The 19,664-nt window shown below is 44.4% G+C and overlaps 1 protein-coding gene across 1 annotated transcript; it reads left to right on the top strand.

Annotated features, from left to right (window-relative positions):
- Nucleotides 1–1,163: 1,163 nt before the first annotated feature.
- On the top strand, nucleotides 1,164–18,792 carry slc6a16a (solute carrier family 6 member 16a). Its single transcript, XM_086154321.1, has 12 exons — nucleotides 1,164–1,381; nucleotides 8,938–9,163; nucleotides 10,125–10,282; nucleotides 11,639–11,765; nucleotides 11,856–12,031; nucleotides 12,712–12,822; nucleotides 12,949–13,190; nucleotides 13,601–13,781; nucleotides 15,290–15,491; nucleotides 16,998–17,157; nucleotides 17,252–17,414; nucleotides 17,579–18,792. Exons 1-12 carry the CDS (start codon nucleotides 1,379–1,381, stop codon nucleotides 17,909–17,911), a joined length of 2,082 nt encoding a protein of 693 aa, XP_086010447.1. The 5' UTR covers nucleotides 1,164–1,378; the 3' UTR covers nucleotides 17,912–18,792.
- The last annotated feature ends 872 nt before the right edge of the window (nucleotides 18,793–19,664 follow it).

Raw genomic sequence — 19,664 nt, 5'->3', positions numbered from 1 at the left:
GATTTCCTGCGCAGGATCTCGGTCATCCGGGTCGCAGTGAATTCTTTTAAAAGTCTTCTTGTCGTGGCAACTGCGCTTGAATTTCTTCACTTGAGGTCGTTTCTCCCCTCATCTGAGAGGCTTCTTTTGTCCTGCGGTTGCTATATGTGTGGGGGCTCTTTTATGCCATAAATGTGTTTATTTTATTGGTGTCATTTATTTATTTACTTTTTGTTTCTTCCTCTTCTTCCCCTTTGGGCTTTTCCCTTCAGGGGTCGCCACAGCGAGTCCACCTTCTCCATCTGACCCACTCTCTGGATCCTGCTCTCTCACACCAACCACCTTCAGATCCTTTACTTATTTGTTTGTTACACTTGATAAATTATTTCTTATTTTATTTTACTTCATGAATTCCTTTGAGAAAAAAAGTCAAAAATGAAGTACAGAAGGAAAATAACACATTTGATGTACCCTTTGTTGCGATGTAATTCATTCATGGCTAATTATTCCTGTAGAAATCATTCCATTTATGCACATTTATTTATTTGTCGAGTAGTTAATGAGTTATTTGTTTCTTGCGTCACAGTGTCACGCCGACGCAAAACCTTCGCAACAACAAAACGGTTAAAAGTTTTAATCTTTCCATACTTCAATATTTCTATTTAATATTTGAATCACCGCCTGAAACCATCTAGTGATTAAGCTCAGTGGTCTCTCCCTATTATCATTTATTTGAATTCCATTTTTATTTGAATTGGATGTGTCATAGAAAGCAACTTCGTTTCCTTCATTAAAAACTTCGTATTTACTTGTGTGTGTGTGTGTGTGTGTGTGTGTGTGTGTGTGTGTGTGTGTGTGTGTGTGTGTGTGTGTCCGCGCTTGCACGCCCTGGAGCCGTAAGTGACCAAATAACGGCGCAATAATAAAGAGCGAAAAGAAAAATCAAACTGCCCGCGCCTTCCTGCGAACCTCAGGCCGCCATCCGATCCGGCAGTCGGTGTGTGTGTGTGTGTGTGTGTGTGTGGTTGTGTGTGTGGTTGTGTGTGTGTGTGTGTGTGTGTGTGTGTGTGTGTGTGTGTGTGTATTTTTACGCGGTCCGGCCGTGGGCAGGGCCCTTCGTGGCCCTCCGGTCTCCTCATTGGCTCCTGCAAAAGAAACATCCCGTCGTTCTCGTTGCCCAACACGAGTGTGTGTCCTAACACGAGCGGGCAAGTGTGTGTGTGAAAGTAACCGACGCGTGCTCTTGTTTTGGTTTGGTTTTTACAGAATCCTCAACAAAACTCAAAGCAGGAAAAGTTTACCAGTAGATCTTGCAGGGAGCGCCAGAGCAGTGACGCGCAGCAGGAACCGACCTCAGAACTCGCGGAAACTCGACTCCAGTCTTGGAGCTGCGCTCAGCATGGTATGTGTGCACGCGTGTGCGTCGTCATGAGGCTCCTCAGATCGATATCCAAACTGATAACAGCTATAGATTATCTCTCCGGGAGTTTGCAACTGGTGGAAGGATAGGTTGACTCTGAATATCAACACCAAATCTGACTTCCTCTCAAGAGTTTTCACACACAACACACACACACACACACACACTCACTGATATTTATTATATGAAGTTACCTTATCGAAATCAATAATGCAGCACAGATCCCTGTACGGCACATCATTTTATATTTTGAATGATACGATACTTTTTGGACTGTGTTTCCCTCTGGTTTGTTTATCTTTCTTGTGTTTAAATTTATGTCTTTGTTTTCTGCAAATGTTGTGTAAAATAAAATGTAATGTCCAATTAAAACGCCAGGTGTAGCTGCACAGTCCGACCGTGGCGCCATTCTTCGTTACTTTTCGCTGCTTTTGTTCCATTGTTTTGAGATTATCTTTGGATCGGTTTTAATCATTTTGAAAGCGACAGTGATGAGCTGAGAGCGACTGAAGGTTGTGATTTCTCCTTTTCTTGCGCGGGTTGAAGAACGCAGTTGCAGAGACATTGAGACTTTCACCATCAAAACAACTCTGGTGGTTCATTTGAAGACCAGGCTTTATCACGACACAATGCATAACCATAAATCAAACGTTATTCACATTACATAGTTTTTTTTCTTTTTTTCATAACCTCATGCTTTGCCGTGAAAATTCCGGAGGAAAGAAATTACTTTTTTGCAAATTGTGCAAAATTGTGAGTATTTAATAAAGAAATAAATAATAATAATAGATAAAAAACCACCTGAAAGTGGAACGTGATCAGTTGCAAGAGTATGAAGAGGAAACGATTAGGAAAGTGGGAGCAAAATACTCTACCTTTTTTAACTGTTACACTTTATTTTAAATGACTCTAGATCAGACTGTTTATGTCGAGTCAGATGATATTTATATGTCTCTTGAGAGGCTTCCAAATACGGCATTCAGCGGCAAGAAACTACCTCTCATTATTATTTTATGCAGTACGTCTGACGTATGCCTGCGCATTCCTACGTAGATTTTATGTAACAACGCCAACTCCTGAATACGGGCTATCATGATTTTTCCATTTTGCCCAGACCTGCTTGACGTTGACATGTAGCGCTGCCTGTTTGCAGGGGCGACAGTCATGAAAGGGGCTTTGTCCTTGTTGTTTGTGCAGGGCAGGACTGAAGGTAAACTGAGAAGTACTTACACAAATAACTGATGTCTTCGACATTCAGCCACGTAATACATAAACATATGAAACAAGTGTTTTGCTATTGCTTGTATACACATCATCTCATACTGCTACTTTAGTTTCATGGGTGTTTGACCATGCGATAAATGCTGATGGGTCCGAACTCCATCAGCATCAGAAAATATTAGGGCTGCTGAAATTGTGGGTTAACTCCTCATTACTGTACACTGAGTTTGTTGTGGCGTTGTAAGGTTTCCTTGCTATTTGAGTCCGTAGGAGCCAAATGAGCATAAAAAAGTTATTGAGTCGAGGTGGTTTTTGCAAAACGAAAGCATCCTCGTCGGGGGAAGCTAGGTTGATTGCATCAAACCATTAAAATGTTTTCTGAATAACTTCTACACAAGCCTCCATAGTCTCCAGAGCATTATTTGGTGTGTGTGTGTGTGTGTGTGTGTGTGTGTGTGTGTGTGTGTGTGTGTGTGTGTGTGTGTGTGTGTGTGTGTGTGTGTGTGTGTGTGTGTGTGTACATATATTGTGGGAAAATAAGTCATTGTGCTCCAACATGCACTCTATATTGAGTAGTATCATTGCTTGCTTCTTCTTCTTCTTCTTCTTCTCCTGTGGTCTTTTCCCTTCAGGGTCGCCACAGTGAATCCACTTTCTCCATCCACTCTCACACCAACTACCTACATATCCTCTCTCATGACATCTATAAGTCTTCTCTTGCCTGGCAGCTCCAATTCCAGCATCCGTCTACCGATATATTCTCTATCCCTCCTCTGTCCATGACCCAACCATCTCCGTCTGGCTTCTCTGACCTTCTCTCCAAAACATCTAACATGTGCTGTTCCTCTGATAGACTCATTCCTGATCCTCTCCATCCTGGTCACTCCCAAAGAGAACCTCCACATCTTCATCTCTGCGACCTCTAGCTCTGCCTCCTGTCTTTTGGTCATTGTAAGGGATTCTAGTCCATTCTAGTCCAGTCTCACCACTGTCTTGTACACCTTTCCTTTCATTCTGGCCGATAGTCTTCCTTCTGCTCTCAGTCTAGTTTCCACTACTCTTTCCCAGAACTTCATCGTGTGGCTCATCAACTTTACCCCTCTATAGTTGCCACAATTCTGCGCATCCCCCTTGTTGCTTGCTGTATTCACTAATTTTGTTTCAGATGCATATCAATATTCAAAAGTCAATAGACAAGAAACTAGGTTTGAATCCAACAAACAAAGACATAGGGGAGCTTTTTTATTTTTCACAGTTTAGTACCAGCTCACGCTGCACAGGGTGAGTCCCTTTTGTTTTGGCACCGATTAGTGTCTTTTGGTCATTTTACCACTGGTAGACACGGCCTGCAAATTATGATCTCGATACTTGTGGATATGAATCCTAATTAGTTCATTGGTCATCCGATGTGTGGCGAATGAAATGTCTTCGGATACGGTACACATTGGTTCAGCATGAAAAACAGAAGATACATTTGCAACTCAAAAATATCTGAAAATAACATTTTATTATTACATTACTAGCAAGGTTGACAACTACAGATATATTTTTTCCTCTATGCTTTATTTTAGAAAATAGCAGTACCGTTTGAAGTACACCGATTATGTCGGTGCAGCCGAGGAACCTCTTCTTAAGCACTTAAAACAAATCTATGTCAAATCTGTGGCATTGGGCAGCGGTAGTTATTGATTAATGATGAACATTAAAACGCATTAACTACCATTAACACATGTCTTTCTCTGTAATTTATGGGACTGACGTTTATTTCTGTATGAAAACCAAACCGCTCCCAAGTGTTACATTTCAACTAAACTGAAACTGACTGGAGAGGACTTTGTTGGCTGTTAACCAATAAAATTGAAATAATGAACATCTACAAGGGATTTTTCATGTCAAAATCCATATTTTAAACACAACTTTATTACACGGATGCATATAGGCGTGTCTCTCTTTTGTCACATTGATAATGAATTAGTGTATTTTGCATATATATTTTGTGAATTTACTTCAGGAATATTGTTTTTTTACATAAAACCGTAAATTAGTCTGATATGAAAATTAGATCAGAAAAGTATCAAAAGCAACTCTTGAGGACCATGTCTTCATACAGTCAATAGTTTTGTTAATACGTTGTGCTAATACATTTATGGAAAAACAGCAACTTCCATTGTTTTCACTTTTCATAATTGTCTTTGATAGTCGTGGCCTCGACAGCAAATATGGAGGCCAATTCACAAAACATCCGCATTTCCTTTTTACAGTAGGCGATTTTATTTTTGTCTGTTTTTGACTGCAGCAACCAAACCCAAAACTTTCAAATGTCATTGTTTCTGCTGTAACATACATTCTGCATCAAATGCTGTTTCTTCAACAAGAAATGTTTTCATCGCCTGATAAACACATCTTCGCTCAAACTTACCATGATGCCACGGGAGTGATGTTGTAATTCTGTCGACGGTTACTCGTTTTGGCACCGGTTGCTTAAAGGCGGTGATATCGACACACACCGTCTTTCTGGGTAAATACTGAAGAATTTCAGATTTGCACTGCGTGTCTGGTCCCGTGAGGATATCAAGCAACATTAGCAGAGGAAGTAACAGCAGCAGCAGAGGATTTAGTTCACCGTGTTGATACAACTTTGGCTGTGGTTGGCGACTCATAGGTATATATATTATTATTTTAAGATATGAGCCTGGCTCCTCACGTAAGTGCATCATCAACATTCAGTGTGACTTGAAAATATATACATATTTTCATATTGTCAATCTCTGATTTACTTCTTGTTTAAAATTAGTGCGGCAACCAGAGAAATCTGCTCAAATGTCCTTTAACTCTGCAGATCCTTATCTGGGGTCTATATAAGACTTTGTGCAACACGTTTCGATCTGATGGGTTGTACCATCAAGCCCGTCAGTTGTGATTGACGGCTGCTGGAGGCGTTCCTGTACTCTGACTGGTTTCAATACTGGCCAGCTTCCCCGCAACAATGTCAAGTGTGGAGCCATTAACACTCGAAATTGAAGGAGGCCATGGCGATATATTTGCAATGTGGCCGTTCCAGGTTATTCCATTCTAGTCATTCTCATTGAACCAATATCATTTGGGCTCCACTTCTAAACAAAACCATGCAATATTCTACTGAGATTAACAAAACTTAAGTTTGCTCTTCCACTCATGTTTCCCCTCCACCTCTGTCACAGATTGGCGTCCTGACCGCAGGTCGCCAGCCACCAGCACGTATGAATGCAACAGATTTCAACCCTATCAGCAACAAAATGGTATTATTGTGAAATACAGTAATCATCAGGCATTATAGAGACATGTTAAAGCGTGTCAACATATACGTGTGTGTGCGTGCGTGTGTGCGTGCGTGTGCTTGTGCGCGTGTGTTCAAAACTATATCGCGATGGAAAATTGACTGTGAGCATCCAGAACATAAAAGGGCCCTGTAGGTTTTTTAATTGATAGTTGATTTAATCTGTTAAGATTGATCCACCTATAGGCTGGAATTCATTGGTTTTCCATTTAAAGGTAAGAAATGAGATTTAAATTGACCTGAATGACATTGAATTACTGTCATAATTGAGTTGAATATTGTTTTGTAATTTTAGGGAAAACAAATTCTGTGTAAGTAAACAAGAAATACCAGAGAATTTGAAAAAAAGACAGTCCATACTACTAGCAGTGTAATTAAATTATGTCTTGTGTTCGTGGGAAAATTTGTATTTAGATCAAAGAAATGGTTTACAAACTTTTTCATACAAAAGAAAGAATGGAAAACTGAGCATGGATTTTTTTTATTTACAAGAGAAAAACAACCTTTAAACGGATCAAACTTTCCGTCAAAGGGTACTTCGTCCGCCGCCACCCTCGAGGTTGACTGTCGCCTCGGCAAGTCTTTCTCCAAGGTGTTTTTTTTCCCCTCGGATTGAAAGCTTGGTTTATATCGTCAAGGTTACTCACTAGCATTATCAGTTATGAGTCTTAATGCTGATACTGCTTCAGTTTACCTTGTTGAATCACTTGCCAAGGTCACCTGACTCTGGAGGTGTCCCCATATAACTTGTCGTGCCCATATATGAACATCTTTTTGCATAAACAACTTTGTGTTCAAAGAGAGTGATCCAGGTTCTTGTCGTATTTCAGCTTTTCTGATCCAAAACCTTCACAGCGAGGAGATGAATGGAGTGTTTTGCCACACACTTTATTCTGCAATACTCCTCCAAAGCATTGCTCCAGTCCTGTTCCAACTTTATCCTGCACATGTCCTCCTCGTGCACCTCAGCACCTCCCACGGCGTGAGCCAATGTAATCCTTACACCGCCGGTGGACCCCCTCCCCCCCCACGGCCCTCGCAAGACTAACCCCTCGTCAGCCAGAGCCGAGCCGCCCCTCGCTTTATTTCTTCTCGCTCTTCTGCTCGCGGGTGTATTTCTCATTTTGCCGCGCTGCTGTGTTAATGTGTGTACACATATAGCCTTATTGCTCCCGAAAAGATTGCGTTTCGCATTATGAGATCATTTAATTCAATGCATATCAAGAGTCTCCGAGTGTAACTGAAAAACTTGGCACGTGTTCGGCACCGATGACTTCACTGAATGTATCGAGATCATTATGTGTGAGTTTCCAGAGGTGGGAATCCGTGTACAGTTTAACGTTTCCGAAGTCTCATTCCGCCATTAAAATGTTCCTTTTTTTTACAAGCCGATACTACGTTTGTTCCAAACACGTAAACTGCCAGGTCACCGGTGAGAGCTCCATAATTGGAGCCTGATAAGGAGGCCGGTGAGAATTTGGAGTCCAGTTGCATCTGATGTTCACACGTCTGCTCTGTCAGCAAACAATGAGCTTGTCGCTTTTCTTTTCTTTTTTTAATGTTGATTTTTAACTATTTTTTTGATAACCGCCAGGCGCTGCCGTGGTGCCATGTGGTGCAGCTCTGCTGTTTCCCAGTCAGAGGCCAGACAGAGACGGTTGGGTCATGAACAGAGGAGGGATAGCGAATATATTGGTAGACGAATGCTGGAATCGCAGGTCTGGAGGAAGACCGAGGAGAAGATTGATGGACGTCGGGAGAGAGGATGTGAAGATCGTGTGTGTGAGAGAGGAGGATCCAGAGAATAGGGTTGGACGGAGAAGGTGGATTGGCTGTGGCGACACCCAGAGGGAAAAGCCGAAAGCAGAAGAAGATTTATCTATTTACTCGTCGGTAGGACTGGTGTGTTTCGCGCCACACAGCCCTCTTGTTGTGGAATGAGTTCCAGCACGTCCGTTGCCATGGTGTTTTTACACGGCAGGTGATGGTGGGAGGCCAGAGCTCCCAGCGCGTGTTACACTTTACCGAATAAGCGCAAGACCCACTCCCTTCTTCACCCCCTTCGGTCCCATCGGACCGCAAGCACATTACATATAATCATCGCAGCCAAGAGGCTTTCTGCGCTGTTTGAAAATGTGAAAATATGAGTCACGTGTTCATGAAACTTGATGGAGAGACAATTTTGTGAAAATCTAGAGTTGGTCCAGCTCTCTAACACTCCAAGATATTCTTAGTTTTTGAAATATACCCCGACATTTGGCGGTCCTGTTCAGTTGTTGGCAACACAATGTGTGACAGGCGGAATTTTTTCTTGCCAGTAGAGGTTTGGCAACACCATGTCTCCCTTCCTCACCATGTTTAATTCGGGGGTGGCTACTTAGCAAATCATAAATGCTGCTGCCTCACAACGTAACATGATAATACAGAGCAGGACGCCAGCTGTCCAGTCCGCACTGAAAGTGACCAACTCCTTTTCCACCGGCTGTTTTCTTTTGTATCAAAGTGACAAATTAAAGGAGATCATCAAAAGATCCTTTTTTTAGTCAACCAATAATTCAATCAGCTTAAATCTATTTAACTCAAAAGATAGTATGTATTGGTAGAAATGCGGAGTTAAGAACGATCAGCAAAATCAAGGTTACAAACTCAGTCGGATAAAATCTCTTAACACTTCAGAAACCATTTCACTTCAGCGCGCTGAGACTTCGCTCCCTCCATTTTGGATGGAATACAAGATGTGGTAACGCTTGATCGAATGCGCCGCCGCCTACGATCGGACACGTGGTTTCGGGCACCGAATAGCAAATCTTATTACCGGCGATACAAATTTTTTGCACCGGCTGAGAAACACCGTGCACGTTATATTGTTGTGATGCGGCAGTATTTTTCAGTAACCATAATGAAACCTTGGTATTGTCCTAAGCATCACCTCACATTCAAATTCCAGCTGGATCAGACTGTGTCCTCATTCGATGATCTGAGCTTCTCTGTTCCCGTCCAGACGGAGAAGCCGCCGCTCAATGGCAGCGAAGAGCAAAGCTGGCTGGCTGCAGGCCGGTCTCAGTCCCAGCTCACCGACATGAACGACGGGGACGAGGCTGAAGGGAACGACGGTGACCGACCGGCATGGGACTCCAAGATCCAATACGTTCTAGCGCAGGTTGGCTTCAGCGTCGGCTTAGGGAACGTATGGAGGTTCCCGTACCTTTGCCACCAAAACGGTGGAGGTGAGTGTCCCAAAAAGCAAATAATAGATAATACATATGATTTAGCAGCATGTTCCTTGGTCTGGAACTAGTCAGTAAAATATGAATGCTAGTAACTGGAGAAATAAGGAAACCTAAAACATCTCCATATCTAAAAAAGTTGATTCCATGTAACTTGGAAAAGCGCTTTTCTCTGATACCGATTATCCATCGGAGACAATTTGATCGTAGGATTATCGGTATTTTTATTACCCAAAAGTCGTAAGTTTAGGACGCTGTAACACCGCTAGTCCTTTTCACAGCAAACTCACCGGTGCAGGGAGTCTGTTGGCCCATGTTGTGCTTGAAAACACAGCAAAACGTACGTTCTCTATCATACTATCATAAGGGTCCCGCCGGAGGATAAATCCAGCCAGTCCCGATGGTCTCACAACCGCAGACTCGGGTTTCCGGCCCAATTGTTTACAATCATTTGGACGGTTCTTGTCTAGCTTTGGTCCGATCGGACTAAAAATACTCCACATTTGCGTGTCGCTGTGCGATCGCGGACCTGCAACATCTGGTGTTGTTAACGTGACATTTTCTTTAAATTGTTTTGTTTCCAGCGGCCTGGTATGGCAGCTGTCGCTAAACAAAACACGGCCTAGAATCTTCAAATTATATTATTTTCATGTTCTTTGCACAAAAAAGAATGTTTGTGTAATTTTTGTCCATCTGCCTATCACAAGATGACGAGGCCATTACGCAATTTAATCAGTATTAAATTGACCATAATGTAATTTTTTCTCAATGAGTTTATAGAAGTGGAAGCATCTGTGTGTGGTGTATGTACACATCGATGTTGACCAGAAGAAGAATATTGCACATGTTATCTTCATTCCATCCGAGCAGAAGTCCATTTTGCGCCGTAACGCTGACCGGGTGCGGCGTGGAGATTTCCTCATCGAGTGAGATCCTCCTCTCCTTCTCGCCTTCCTTCCAGGGGCCTTCATGCTGCTGTATGTTTTTCTTTTGCTGGTCATCGGAGTTCCCCTGTTTTTTATGGAGTTGGCAGCAGGCCAGAGCATTCGGCAGGGAAGCATCGGTGTGTGGAAGCACATTTCCCCCAAACTGTCTGGAATTGGCTACTCCAGCTGCTTGGTGAGGCTCATCTTAAATAGTGTGTGTGTGTGTGTGTGTGTGTGTGTGTGTGTTTGTGTGTGTGTGCATGTGCATGTTTATGTTCCCTTGCAGGGAGATACCGTGATCCAGAAGGTTCAGCCACTGCACTCTGGCTCTGCTGCCTCCCTGTGAAATTCGCTGAATGTGGGAATCTAGAGCGCAGAGGGCAGCGTGGCTCAGATGGCTAAAGCGGTCAGCTTGAATCTGAATCTTTCAGGTTCGACCCCTAGCCTGTCAAAACGCCGTTGAGCAAACCGCCGGGCACCTAAGTGCCCGTGGCGCCGCTCGTGCGGCTGCCTTCTGCTCACGGCTCATCCATGATGGGTTACGTACGGCGGCTGAATTTGCTAATGTTGTGCCGTCCGTGAGAATCAAGTGCTTATAACTGTGACACTCTTCAGAAATCAATAAGCAAAACTCCTCATCGAATCTCAGCGGAGCGCCTCGTGCTGTGTTCAAGTATTGTATTTAAAGAGGATTCATCATCTCACAGACTTTGAACGAGTGCATTCCAAAGCATGAACGTCGTCCTTTTCTGTAAAAAGCCATCACATCTACAGCAAGGCCTCATTTTTCACTTCTCTGTAAACAAGTCCTTTTTTCTTTTTTATTTAAACCGTGTCCATATCTGGCGGATGACGGGAATATCCTGACACGCGGTAACGTGAGGCACGGCCTTGTAACGCCTACAGTTTGTTACGTAACGGCCCTCTGCCCCACGTGATGCACAGCCAGCGAGCAAAGCGTCAACACCACCTCTCCGTGCGCTCTGTGTTGCTCGTTTTTCTAAATGCTCGTCGGCGACACGACCCATTTCGGTTTTGATTCAAGCGTTTAAAGATTGGTGTCCCGTGCCGGAGGCCGGCAGGGTGGCCGTCCCTCTCCTTCACAGATGTTCGGCTTCATGGCCAAACGCCACATGTCAGTGTTGCTAAAGCGGCCGGTCGTCGGGCCGTTGGGAGACGTGAACGCGACGGCCCGAGGATGCGTTGTTTCGGGGGTTCGGGGTCGAGGGCGTGTTTGATGGGGAGGGTTTGTTTATTTTAAGGTCTTGAGAGATTCTCACGCTGGGCTTTTATCATTTCCGTTTCAAATCTGTGTTAGCAAAGTCAAATTCATATCAGTGATCTGAGCCATTTGAAATTACAGTAGAGCACAAGGGCCTTTTATTAAATTTCACAGTATTTTTATGGTGAAACATCTACTGTATTGTTTTTAGAAGGGTGTGAAGGACAAAGGTGTTTGTGCAGCAGGTAAAAAATAACAAAACGGCAAACTAGATCGTAACGTCGATCCGAGCGTCGGTCGTTCATAGTCCTCCTCCTCCCCGCTCAGGTCTGTTTCTACGTGGCTCTTTACTACAACGTGATCATCGCTTGGAGCCTGTTCTACTTGGGCAATTCCTTCCAGTACCCTCTGCCGTGGAACCGGTGTCCCATCGACGAACTCGCCAACGACACAGGTGCTCGCTCTTCCAGTGTGACTGTTCAGCGCTGAATGATCAAACCCAGAAAACGCCATTTTAAGGGTTCTGTCCGCTCTGAATCGTCAGCGGAAGAATGTGCACGGAGCTCTCCCACGTCGTTCTTCTGGTTTCGGAAAGCGCTGGACATCTCCGACTCCATCCAAGAGTCGGGAGAGTTGAACCCCATCATGACCGGTTGCCTCCTGGCTGCGTGGGCAATAGTTGCTCTTGCCATGATCAAGGGCATCAAGTCTTCTGCAAAGGTAAAATGTTTTTTTATTCTCTCCGCCCGTGTCGGACAATATTTTTATTCAGACCCGGTTCATCAGTAATCATAGGATAGCTTGGTATAAAATATACTGTGTGTTGGACTTTTTTTGTATGATTTTAGTAAATGTTTTGCATTCGTGTGAATGAATATTAATTGAACAGTCCAACTGGAAATGATTATTGCAGTTTTGTGTTGAGAAGGTTGTTATTAAATGTGTCCAGAGTTTAGTTAAGTTTAGTTGTTTTCAAGCATGTTGACGGCAAATAAAAAAAGCAATATTTACAAATCTTCATGAAATTTATGCCATTTTTATGATATCAGGATAATTACATTTCAAAAGAAAGATTAAAAATTCCCTTTCATAGTCCTCTTTGTGTTGAGGTCAACAGGAAGATTGCGTTCTTAAAAGGACACACTGATGTGTGCAACCTGGTCCCGCGATGTGTTGTTATTAGCAGAGAAGATATGAAGGTAGTCGGTGTGAGAGAGGAGGATCCAGAGAATAGGGTTAGATGGAGAAAGTGGACTCGCTGTGGCGACACCTGAAGGGAAAAACCGAAAGAAGAAGAAGAAGTTTTGAGATGATACCGTTAAACAGCCAAGCTCCTGTCACGCATCACCTATTGGTGCAGAAATAAACACTTCCCCTCCTTTTTTCCTGTGTTTTCCCAGGTGATGTACTTCTCCTCGGTCTTTCCCTACGTGGTCCTCTTTATTTTCCTCATCAGAGGTCTGACTCTGGACGGTGCCGTGGAAGGAATCACATACATGTTTTACCCGAAGGTGAATGCGCGTCCGTCGAATCGGCCCGGTCTCAGAGCCGCATCTCTCGTTCAAGTAAAAGGACCCGTTTAGGCTTTTAAACATCTGTCCGCTGCGCGTGTTTATTCTGTTGATTCTTTTTTTCAGCTTGAAATCTGGGGTAATGTGCAGGTGTGGCGTCAGGCAGCCACGCAGGTGTTTTTCGCCCTGGGTCTGGGGTACGGCTCCGTCATCGCATATTCCTCCTACAACCCAGTCCACAACAACTGCCACAGGGACGCCCTGTTGGTCTCCGGCATCAACTACATGACGTCGGTGCTGGCCTCGCTCGTGGTTTTTGTCGTGCTTGGGTTCCGGGCCAAGAACATTGCACTGCGCTGCGTGGCTGAGTATCTATCTTGTTTTTATATCACAGTTTTCCTGCATAATAACCCACCTACTTATGAAGTGAATGAACTACCAAGGGGAAAAAAAACAATGTTAGAGTGATTATGTTTTTTTCTTTCTTCATCAGTTCCCTATGTATTCAGTGTCATGTAAGACCCCCTCCCACCCCCCTTGTGGTCTGGGGGGGTGGGGGGGGTCACAGTTTAATTGTATTCATTATGAATTTCATTGAACACTGGATAAGCGGCAGAAGACGGTTGGATTAATTCATTGAATTTGTAAATCACAATAGTCGGCAGGCGCTCATTTACAGTTAAATACCAAACCAGAACTGTCCGTTAGATCGGCAGGAGTGACTTTTCTTCTCAACTGTTTCCCATCTTACATCTTTTTGTATCTAACTCTGTGCCAGAAATCTTGGTTTGCTAAGCGACATGGCGTCACACGGCCATGACCAGCACTGGTGGCCTTGGTTCAACATGAGCGATCCGAACTCTGTGACGATCAATGAGTACAGAGACTGGTACGAACACTACGGCACCACGTTGGCTCCGAATATCACCGACTGCAGTCTCGAGGAAGAGATGAATAAGGTGAAATTCTGGCGAAACTGTATTTCTCAGTTGTTGCTTCCAACTGAGAAATCAGCGACGTAACAATGTTCTTTCCTCATCGTTCGGCATTTCATTTTTTGACGAGAGTTTTTCTCATCTGGTTGGCTAAACGGTCCGAGCCCGACTGGCTTTTCCAGAAATGAGGTTTATGAGATAAAATACAGAAGTCGCTGAAACGGAACATCTATAAACAGCAAGTCAGGAGGCCGAGGGCGGCGGTTCCCAGGACCCCTTGAAAACTCTGGGAGGTTCTGTGAAATATCTACCAGGCGGGAACTGAAAACATACATGTCATGTCGTGCCGCATATTGTACGACTCCAGCAGAGACCGCGAAAGGCAAAACTAAAAAAACACAGGAAAAGATACAAAGATACTGACCCTTTGGAAAATAGGCGCTAGGCGGATACTGAGACACAACATTTAGAATGAAACGTGCACTTTTCATGGATGTACCGACACAAGAACAGTGTATGTGACTTCATGCGGTCAGAGAGGAAAACTGTACGTCAAATTTCTCATTTAGGGCGAGTGGTCGTTCAAATTGCGAGACAATCCGTCCAGAAATGCGTTCAAGTCTTTCGCTCCAATTAGGTAAGTGAGTTTCTGTGCCGAGATCAGGGAGGTGAAATGGCATCTTACTTCCGGCCCCTGACATTGACGTCCGTATGTTCACAAACAAAAATACCTCGGCGGCCGTCGAGCGGAACGCTTTGAAGTTTTTCATCCTGTTGACATTGGTAACTCTAAACCAGGCGTCCGGCTCCAGGTCGGGGCCAGAGTCTGTCCTGACACCTCGTGTCATCCAGGAGAAAGAATATAATTAGGAAAAGCACAACACTATTGTGGGACGGACGTACGGCGTACATTGTTGTTTTACAAATAGTGAGTTTAATTACTGGACATTTGACCTACAATTCTAATTTCAAGTGGTTTTAAAAAATGCATTTTTTTGAAAATCTCAAACTCACGATCATAAACGGATGCAATACGATGAGAAAGTGAAAATGCAGAAGGCCCGCCATCTGCGTTTTCATCTCATCACGCAAAGCAATGCAAACGTGCACGAGGTGCATTTATGCTCTCGATGTTGCTTCGTGTGAAAGTCGAGGTTTAACTGGATTCAAGTTTGATTTTATTCCTGTCGTGCCAAATCACATCAGAGAGCCGATCGGGATCTCGGTCGCTATGAAAAGGCAGCGGCCGCGGACACCTGAGCTCAGCGTGGGCGTCCTTCTGCCTGGACCGGTCGGACTGGCTGGGGTTCAGAGAGAGAGCCAGAGAGCGGGACAGAGACGGTTGGGTTTAGGGGTTTGGGAAGGCCGGGCATAAATGATCTGATATTAAAGATAACTGGAGCGCTAACAGTTACATGTGAAGTCAAGTAAAAGTGAATAAACTTGCAAAGAATACTCACTCTTGTTGCTACGGGATACACAAATTCCAACCGTCCTACATGTCTCTGTGTCTTGTCTTTGCGGGGGCCCAGGGCGTCGAAGGGACCGGCCTGGCTTTCATAGCGTTCACCGAGGTGATGGCGCTCTTCCCGGCCAGCCCCTTCTGGTCCACGCTCTTCTTCCTAATGCTGCTCAACCTGGGTCTCAGCACCATGTTCGGGACCATGCAGGGAATACTGACGCCGCTCATGGATAATTTCAGCCTGCTGGGACGCCACCGGACCCTGCTCACTGGTAACATGCACTGTCATTTATGTTTATCAGATTAGAACCGGCTCGTGCACAAAACAGCCTATCACGGATGGATATACTTGCCGGCACGTGCCACATTTGAAAGGCGTTATACCGAATATACAGAAGAAGATGTGTAGAAGAGTTTCATACAGAGATTATCGTGCCAACGCACGCTGTTTGAAGTGATACAGAAGCAAAATATAGAATGTTTTACTTCGAGTTGTAGCAAATGTCTTCACATCACAGCACTACCACGTGCGCGCGTGTGTGTGTGTGCGTGCGTGTGTGTGAGAGATCAAATGGGCAACGCTTGTGTGTTTAGACATCCCATCTCCATTTCAGAACAATATAATACATGTACTAGAATAGAATGTGTCTTTCATCATCCCACAATGGGAAAAATAAAATGATATATACTAGAAAGGTGTACAAGACTGTGGTGAGACCAGCGACGCTGCAAGGACTAGACACAGCAGGCAGAGCAGGAGGTCACAGAGATGAAGATGTTGAGGTTCTCTTTGGGAGTGACCAGGATGGAGAGGATCAGGAATGAGTCTATCAGGGGAACAGCACATGTTAGATGTTTTGGAGAGAAGGTCAGAGAAGCCAGACTGAGATGGTTGGGTCATGGACAGAGGAGGGATAGAGAATATATTGGTAGACGGATGCTGGAGTTGCCAGGCAAGAGGTCTGGAGGAAGACCAAAGAGAAGATTTATGGACATAGTGAGGGAGGATATGAAGGTAGTTGGTGTGAGAGAGGAGGATCCAGAGAATAGGGTTAGATGGAGAAGGTTGACTCGCTGTGGAGACCCTGAAGAGAAAAGCTGAAAGGAGGAGAAGAAGCTATATTTTTAGAATAATTGATTGCATGTAAGCAAACATCAAACTGGTGAGGTTACTCTTCTGGCACTGTTGTGTGAAAACAGCTCATATGTCTGGGAACATTCAGATGTCTGACATTGTTCAGCCCTGATTGTATGTTTTCTTTTTAAAGTCACAATAACTTTTTCAGAAGTCGCAGCCTCTCTGCTACTTTGGTGTTCACCAACAAGTATAAGAGAAGATCAGTTTTATTGATCCCCATAGGTGAAACTCCTTTGTCACAGCAGCGTAACAGTTATTATGTCAAAAAAAGGAAATAAATATGAATATAAATAGAAATAGAAAGGCAGAAGACAGGATATCGTAAGACAAAATGAAACCCAGGAATAAATAGACAGCAGACACGTAGACGACGACATCAGCGATGACAATGGGCAACATCAAGGAACAGTGAGGGGGAAAGAAATACAAGGAGCTCCGAAGATTTGCCCCTGTATTGCCCCTGAAGTTTCTCCCTGTATTCTCAGCATCTCTCCAAAATGCACTAATCACAGGATTATTAGCCAAGAGCCTCCTAATGTTTGCTAAAATCAGTCATAACGTCACAACCGCTGAATCTCAGATGTCTTAATTCCTCTGTATCTTCCGGTGCGTCTGAGTCCATCTCTGCTTGGTGTTCCAGTGTCCAGCTGCGCTTTGGGGTTCTTGATCGGACTTCTGTTCACCCAGCGCTCTGGCAACTATTTTGTGACGATGTTCGACGACTACTCCGCGACCCTGCCGTTGGTCATCGTGGTGATCTTCGAAACCGTCAGTGTGGCGTGGGTTTACGGGACGGATCGGTAAGAGAGCCTCTTTGTTTCGTTTGTCCCTCCGGGTGCGTTTGCTTCCCGCTCGCGCTGAATCATGTATCGAGTGTGTGTCTTGTCACTGCAGGTTTCTGGACGATATCGAAGTCATGCTGAAGTGGCGCCCTCCAGTGGTGTACAAATATCTTTGGAAGTATGTGTGTTTGCTGGCGATGGTAGGACTTCTGGCTGCCAGCTTGCTGCGCATGGTCTTCAAAGGTCCAACATACACTTCCTGGAACCGAAGCAGCGTAAGCTGAGAGCCAGCATGAACTTCAGGCCACGAGCGTCTGTCTTTACCTTGACTCCCCTGTCTTGAATTATGTTGCCGCTCCAGATCTAACCATAGACACGTGTTCATCAGGCTCAGAAACGGCCCGTCCATGTGGTGTCTCCTGTCTCCTGCTCTGTCCAGGCCTCTGAGATGACTCTGGAGTACCCCGGCTGGGCCCTGGCTCTGATCGTCATGCTCATAGTCTTTGCCTCCCTGCCCGTCCCCGTTGGCTACATCCATTTCACCTTGAAAAGCGGCCGGATTCTTCAGGGCGAGGAGGGAGGCGTCCAGGGGAGGCGCCGCGAGCTGTACGCCAAGTGCAGCTCCGACGGCCAGCTGGACCGCGACTCCGGGGCACTTCCGTCGGAGGAAGACGACAACCCTCCCAGAAACGCGTTCCCGCCGTTGGGCGGCGAACATTACCGGCTCCTGCCCCAGCTGGAGGAAGATGACGAGCAGGACACGGGGCTGTGAGCAGCACTGGGAATGAAAGGACGATACTTTTCACACCTCAGAGTATACGAGCAAGAGGAGGGCCACGGCCTGATCTTTTTTAACCTGTACAAAACTAAAAACACTTGCAAATAGGCTGCCAAAGATTGAGAGTAAAACTTTTATCATGGTTGTTTAAGAGCAAGACAGATGTGTGTGTTTATCGGGTTCAATAATATATTCTAGCGATCCAAAAAATGAGCCGGCCGGTTCACTGTTGAGACCGCCCGCTGCGTGAATGCATACAGCTCCCGAACAGAAATGTGTTCGGTCTTTTTAAGCTGTCCGATCCATCGCGTTATTCGTTTTTTGAGCTGAACGTGTTGATTCGTGTTTGACCGCGAGCGACGGTGACGTGTGTCTTTGCGGTCCTGAGTGTTTGTGAGGACCAATTCCAGTTTTAAAGTATCGGCCAGCGCACCGCCGTTCGTTCTCCGAGTTGAGGCTTTCATTTTGAAGTTTAGGCTTGTGAGGGGTTTTGCACCCCAGTGTGTGCAGTTTTAGGGGAAGAGGGAAGCAAATGCTTCGTTTTCATAAATGTTCTCACAATTATAGCTGTACAAATGTGTGTGTACATTTAGATATGTTTAATATGACAGATGTATTTGTATGATTTTTATCTCATCTGACCACAGCCCTATTTTTAAATGCCTTCATGCTGCAGAAATGCTATAATGTTGTGTTGTGCTTGGAATGAGGACTGGAATAAGCTAAGCGGCTACCAGACATGTTTAATTTCTCCCAGCTATCAGATACCTCAATGAGTGAAAACTGTCTTTCAACATTTCAGTTTCTTTTTTTGCAATAATATTGTTCTCATATGTGATTAATGGATTCATTAAATTTACTGTAAAGTAGCTACACTAAAGTATTGAAATTTTTTTTTTTGCTCTTATTTTTGCTTTTTTTTTTTTTTACCTCTACATAGACCTTCCGCCACCAATAAATGAAGCACTCAAAGTGTTTGCAGGGTGGCTCCAGGTCAGTATCTCGCAAAGAAATAAATATATAAGGATGCGGACGAAACAGACAAAGTGAATAAGTAATAAAAACAAAAATGATATCTCGATCTCAAGAGGCGCTTGAAAAAAATTGAAGCGCAGATTAAAGTTCCTGCTACGAGGCTTGAAAGAGCTGGATGATGAAGGTCCTCGTTTTTCATGATGGAACATGATTTTTTAATACAGACGTTAGTTTAGAAAGAGACCCTGCAACCCTGAGTGCACCACGAGCGGTAAAGATAATGAACGAATGAGCTGAATCAAGAGTTTTGCCATTTGTAACAATCCTGATGCATTAAACCTGACTGGGAAAAGAAGCCGACTAAACCTCGGCAGAGAAAAACCAACTCCCGTAACCCGGCAACGGTCCGCGACTTTCTTCGACTAAAAATAGATATTATGTCATTCAATTTGGGCCTTTTCGGACACAACCTCCGAAAGTGTAAATATTTTATTTTAGACCGGAAATTTGCTAGCTCATTTAAAGCGGGTGCAGGCCATTTGACTGTGATGGTTAAATAAAGTAGAGATTAAAATCCCCTAAAATCACCATAACCACAGTCCAGTCCGTGATACTCGTGAATGAAGAGCAACTTGTTTCGGACGGTATTAACGCGTCCAACACACGTTGGGTCGACTTGTTGTCGGGCTGCTCGCGACCTCTCGGCCTCCAGTACGACACTCGTCTGGGAAAAAGCCAAAGTGATTTCCCTTCATTTAAAGAGTGATGTAGC

The sequence above is a fragment of the Fistularia commersonii genome, chromosome 10 (genome assembly GCF_037954325.1).
Source record: "Fistularia commersonii isolate RoL2024-O1a breed Wild chromosome 10, RoL_Fcom_v1.0, whole genome shotgun sequence".
NCBI lineage: Eukaryota > Metazoa > Chordata > Actinopteri > Syngnathiformes > Fistulariidae > Fistularia > Fistularia commersonii.
Note: the sequence above shows the minus strand (reverse complement) of the source record. Positions and strands in the feature narration are given on the sequence as shown.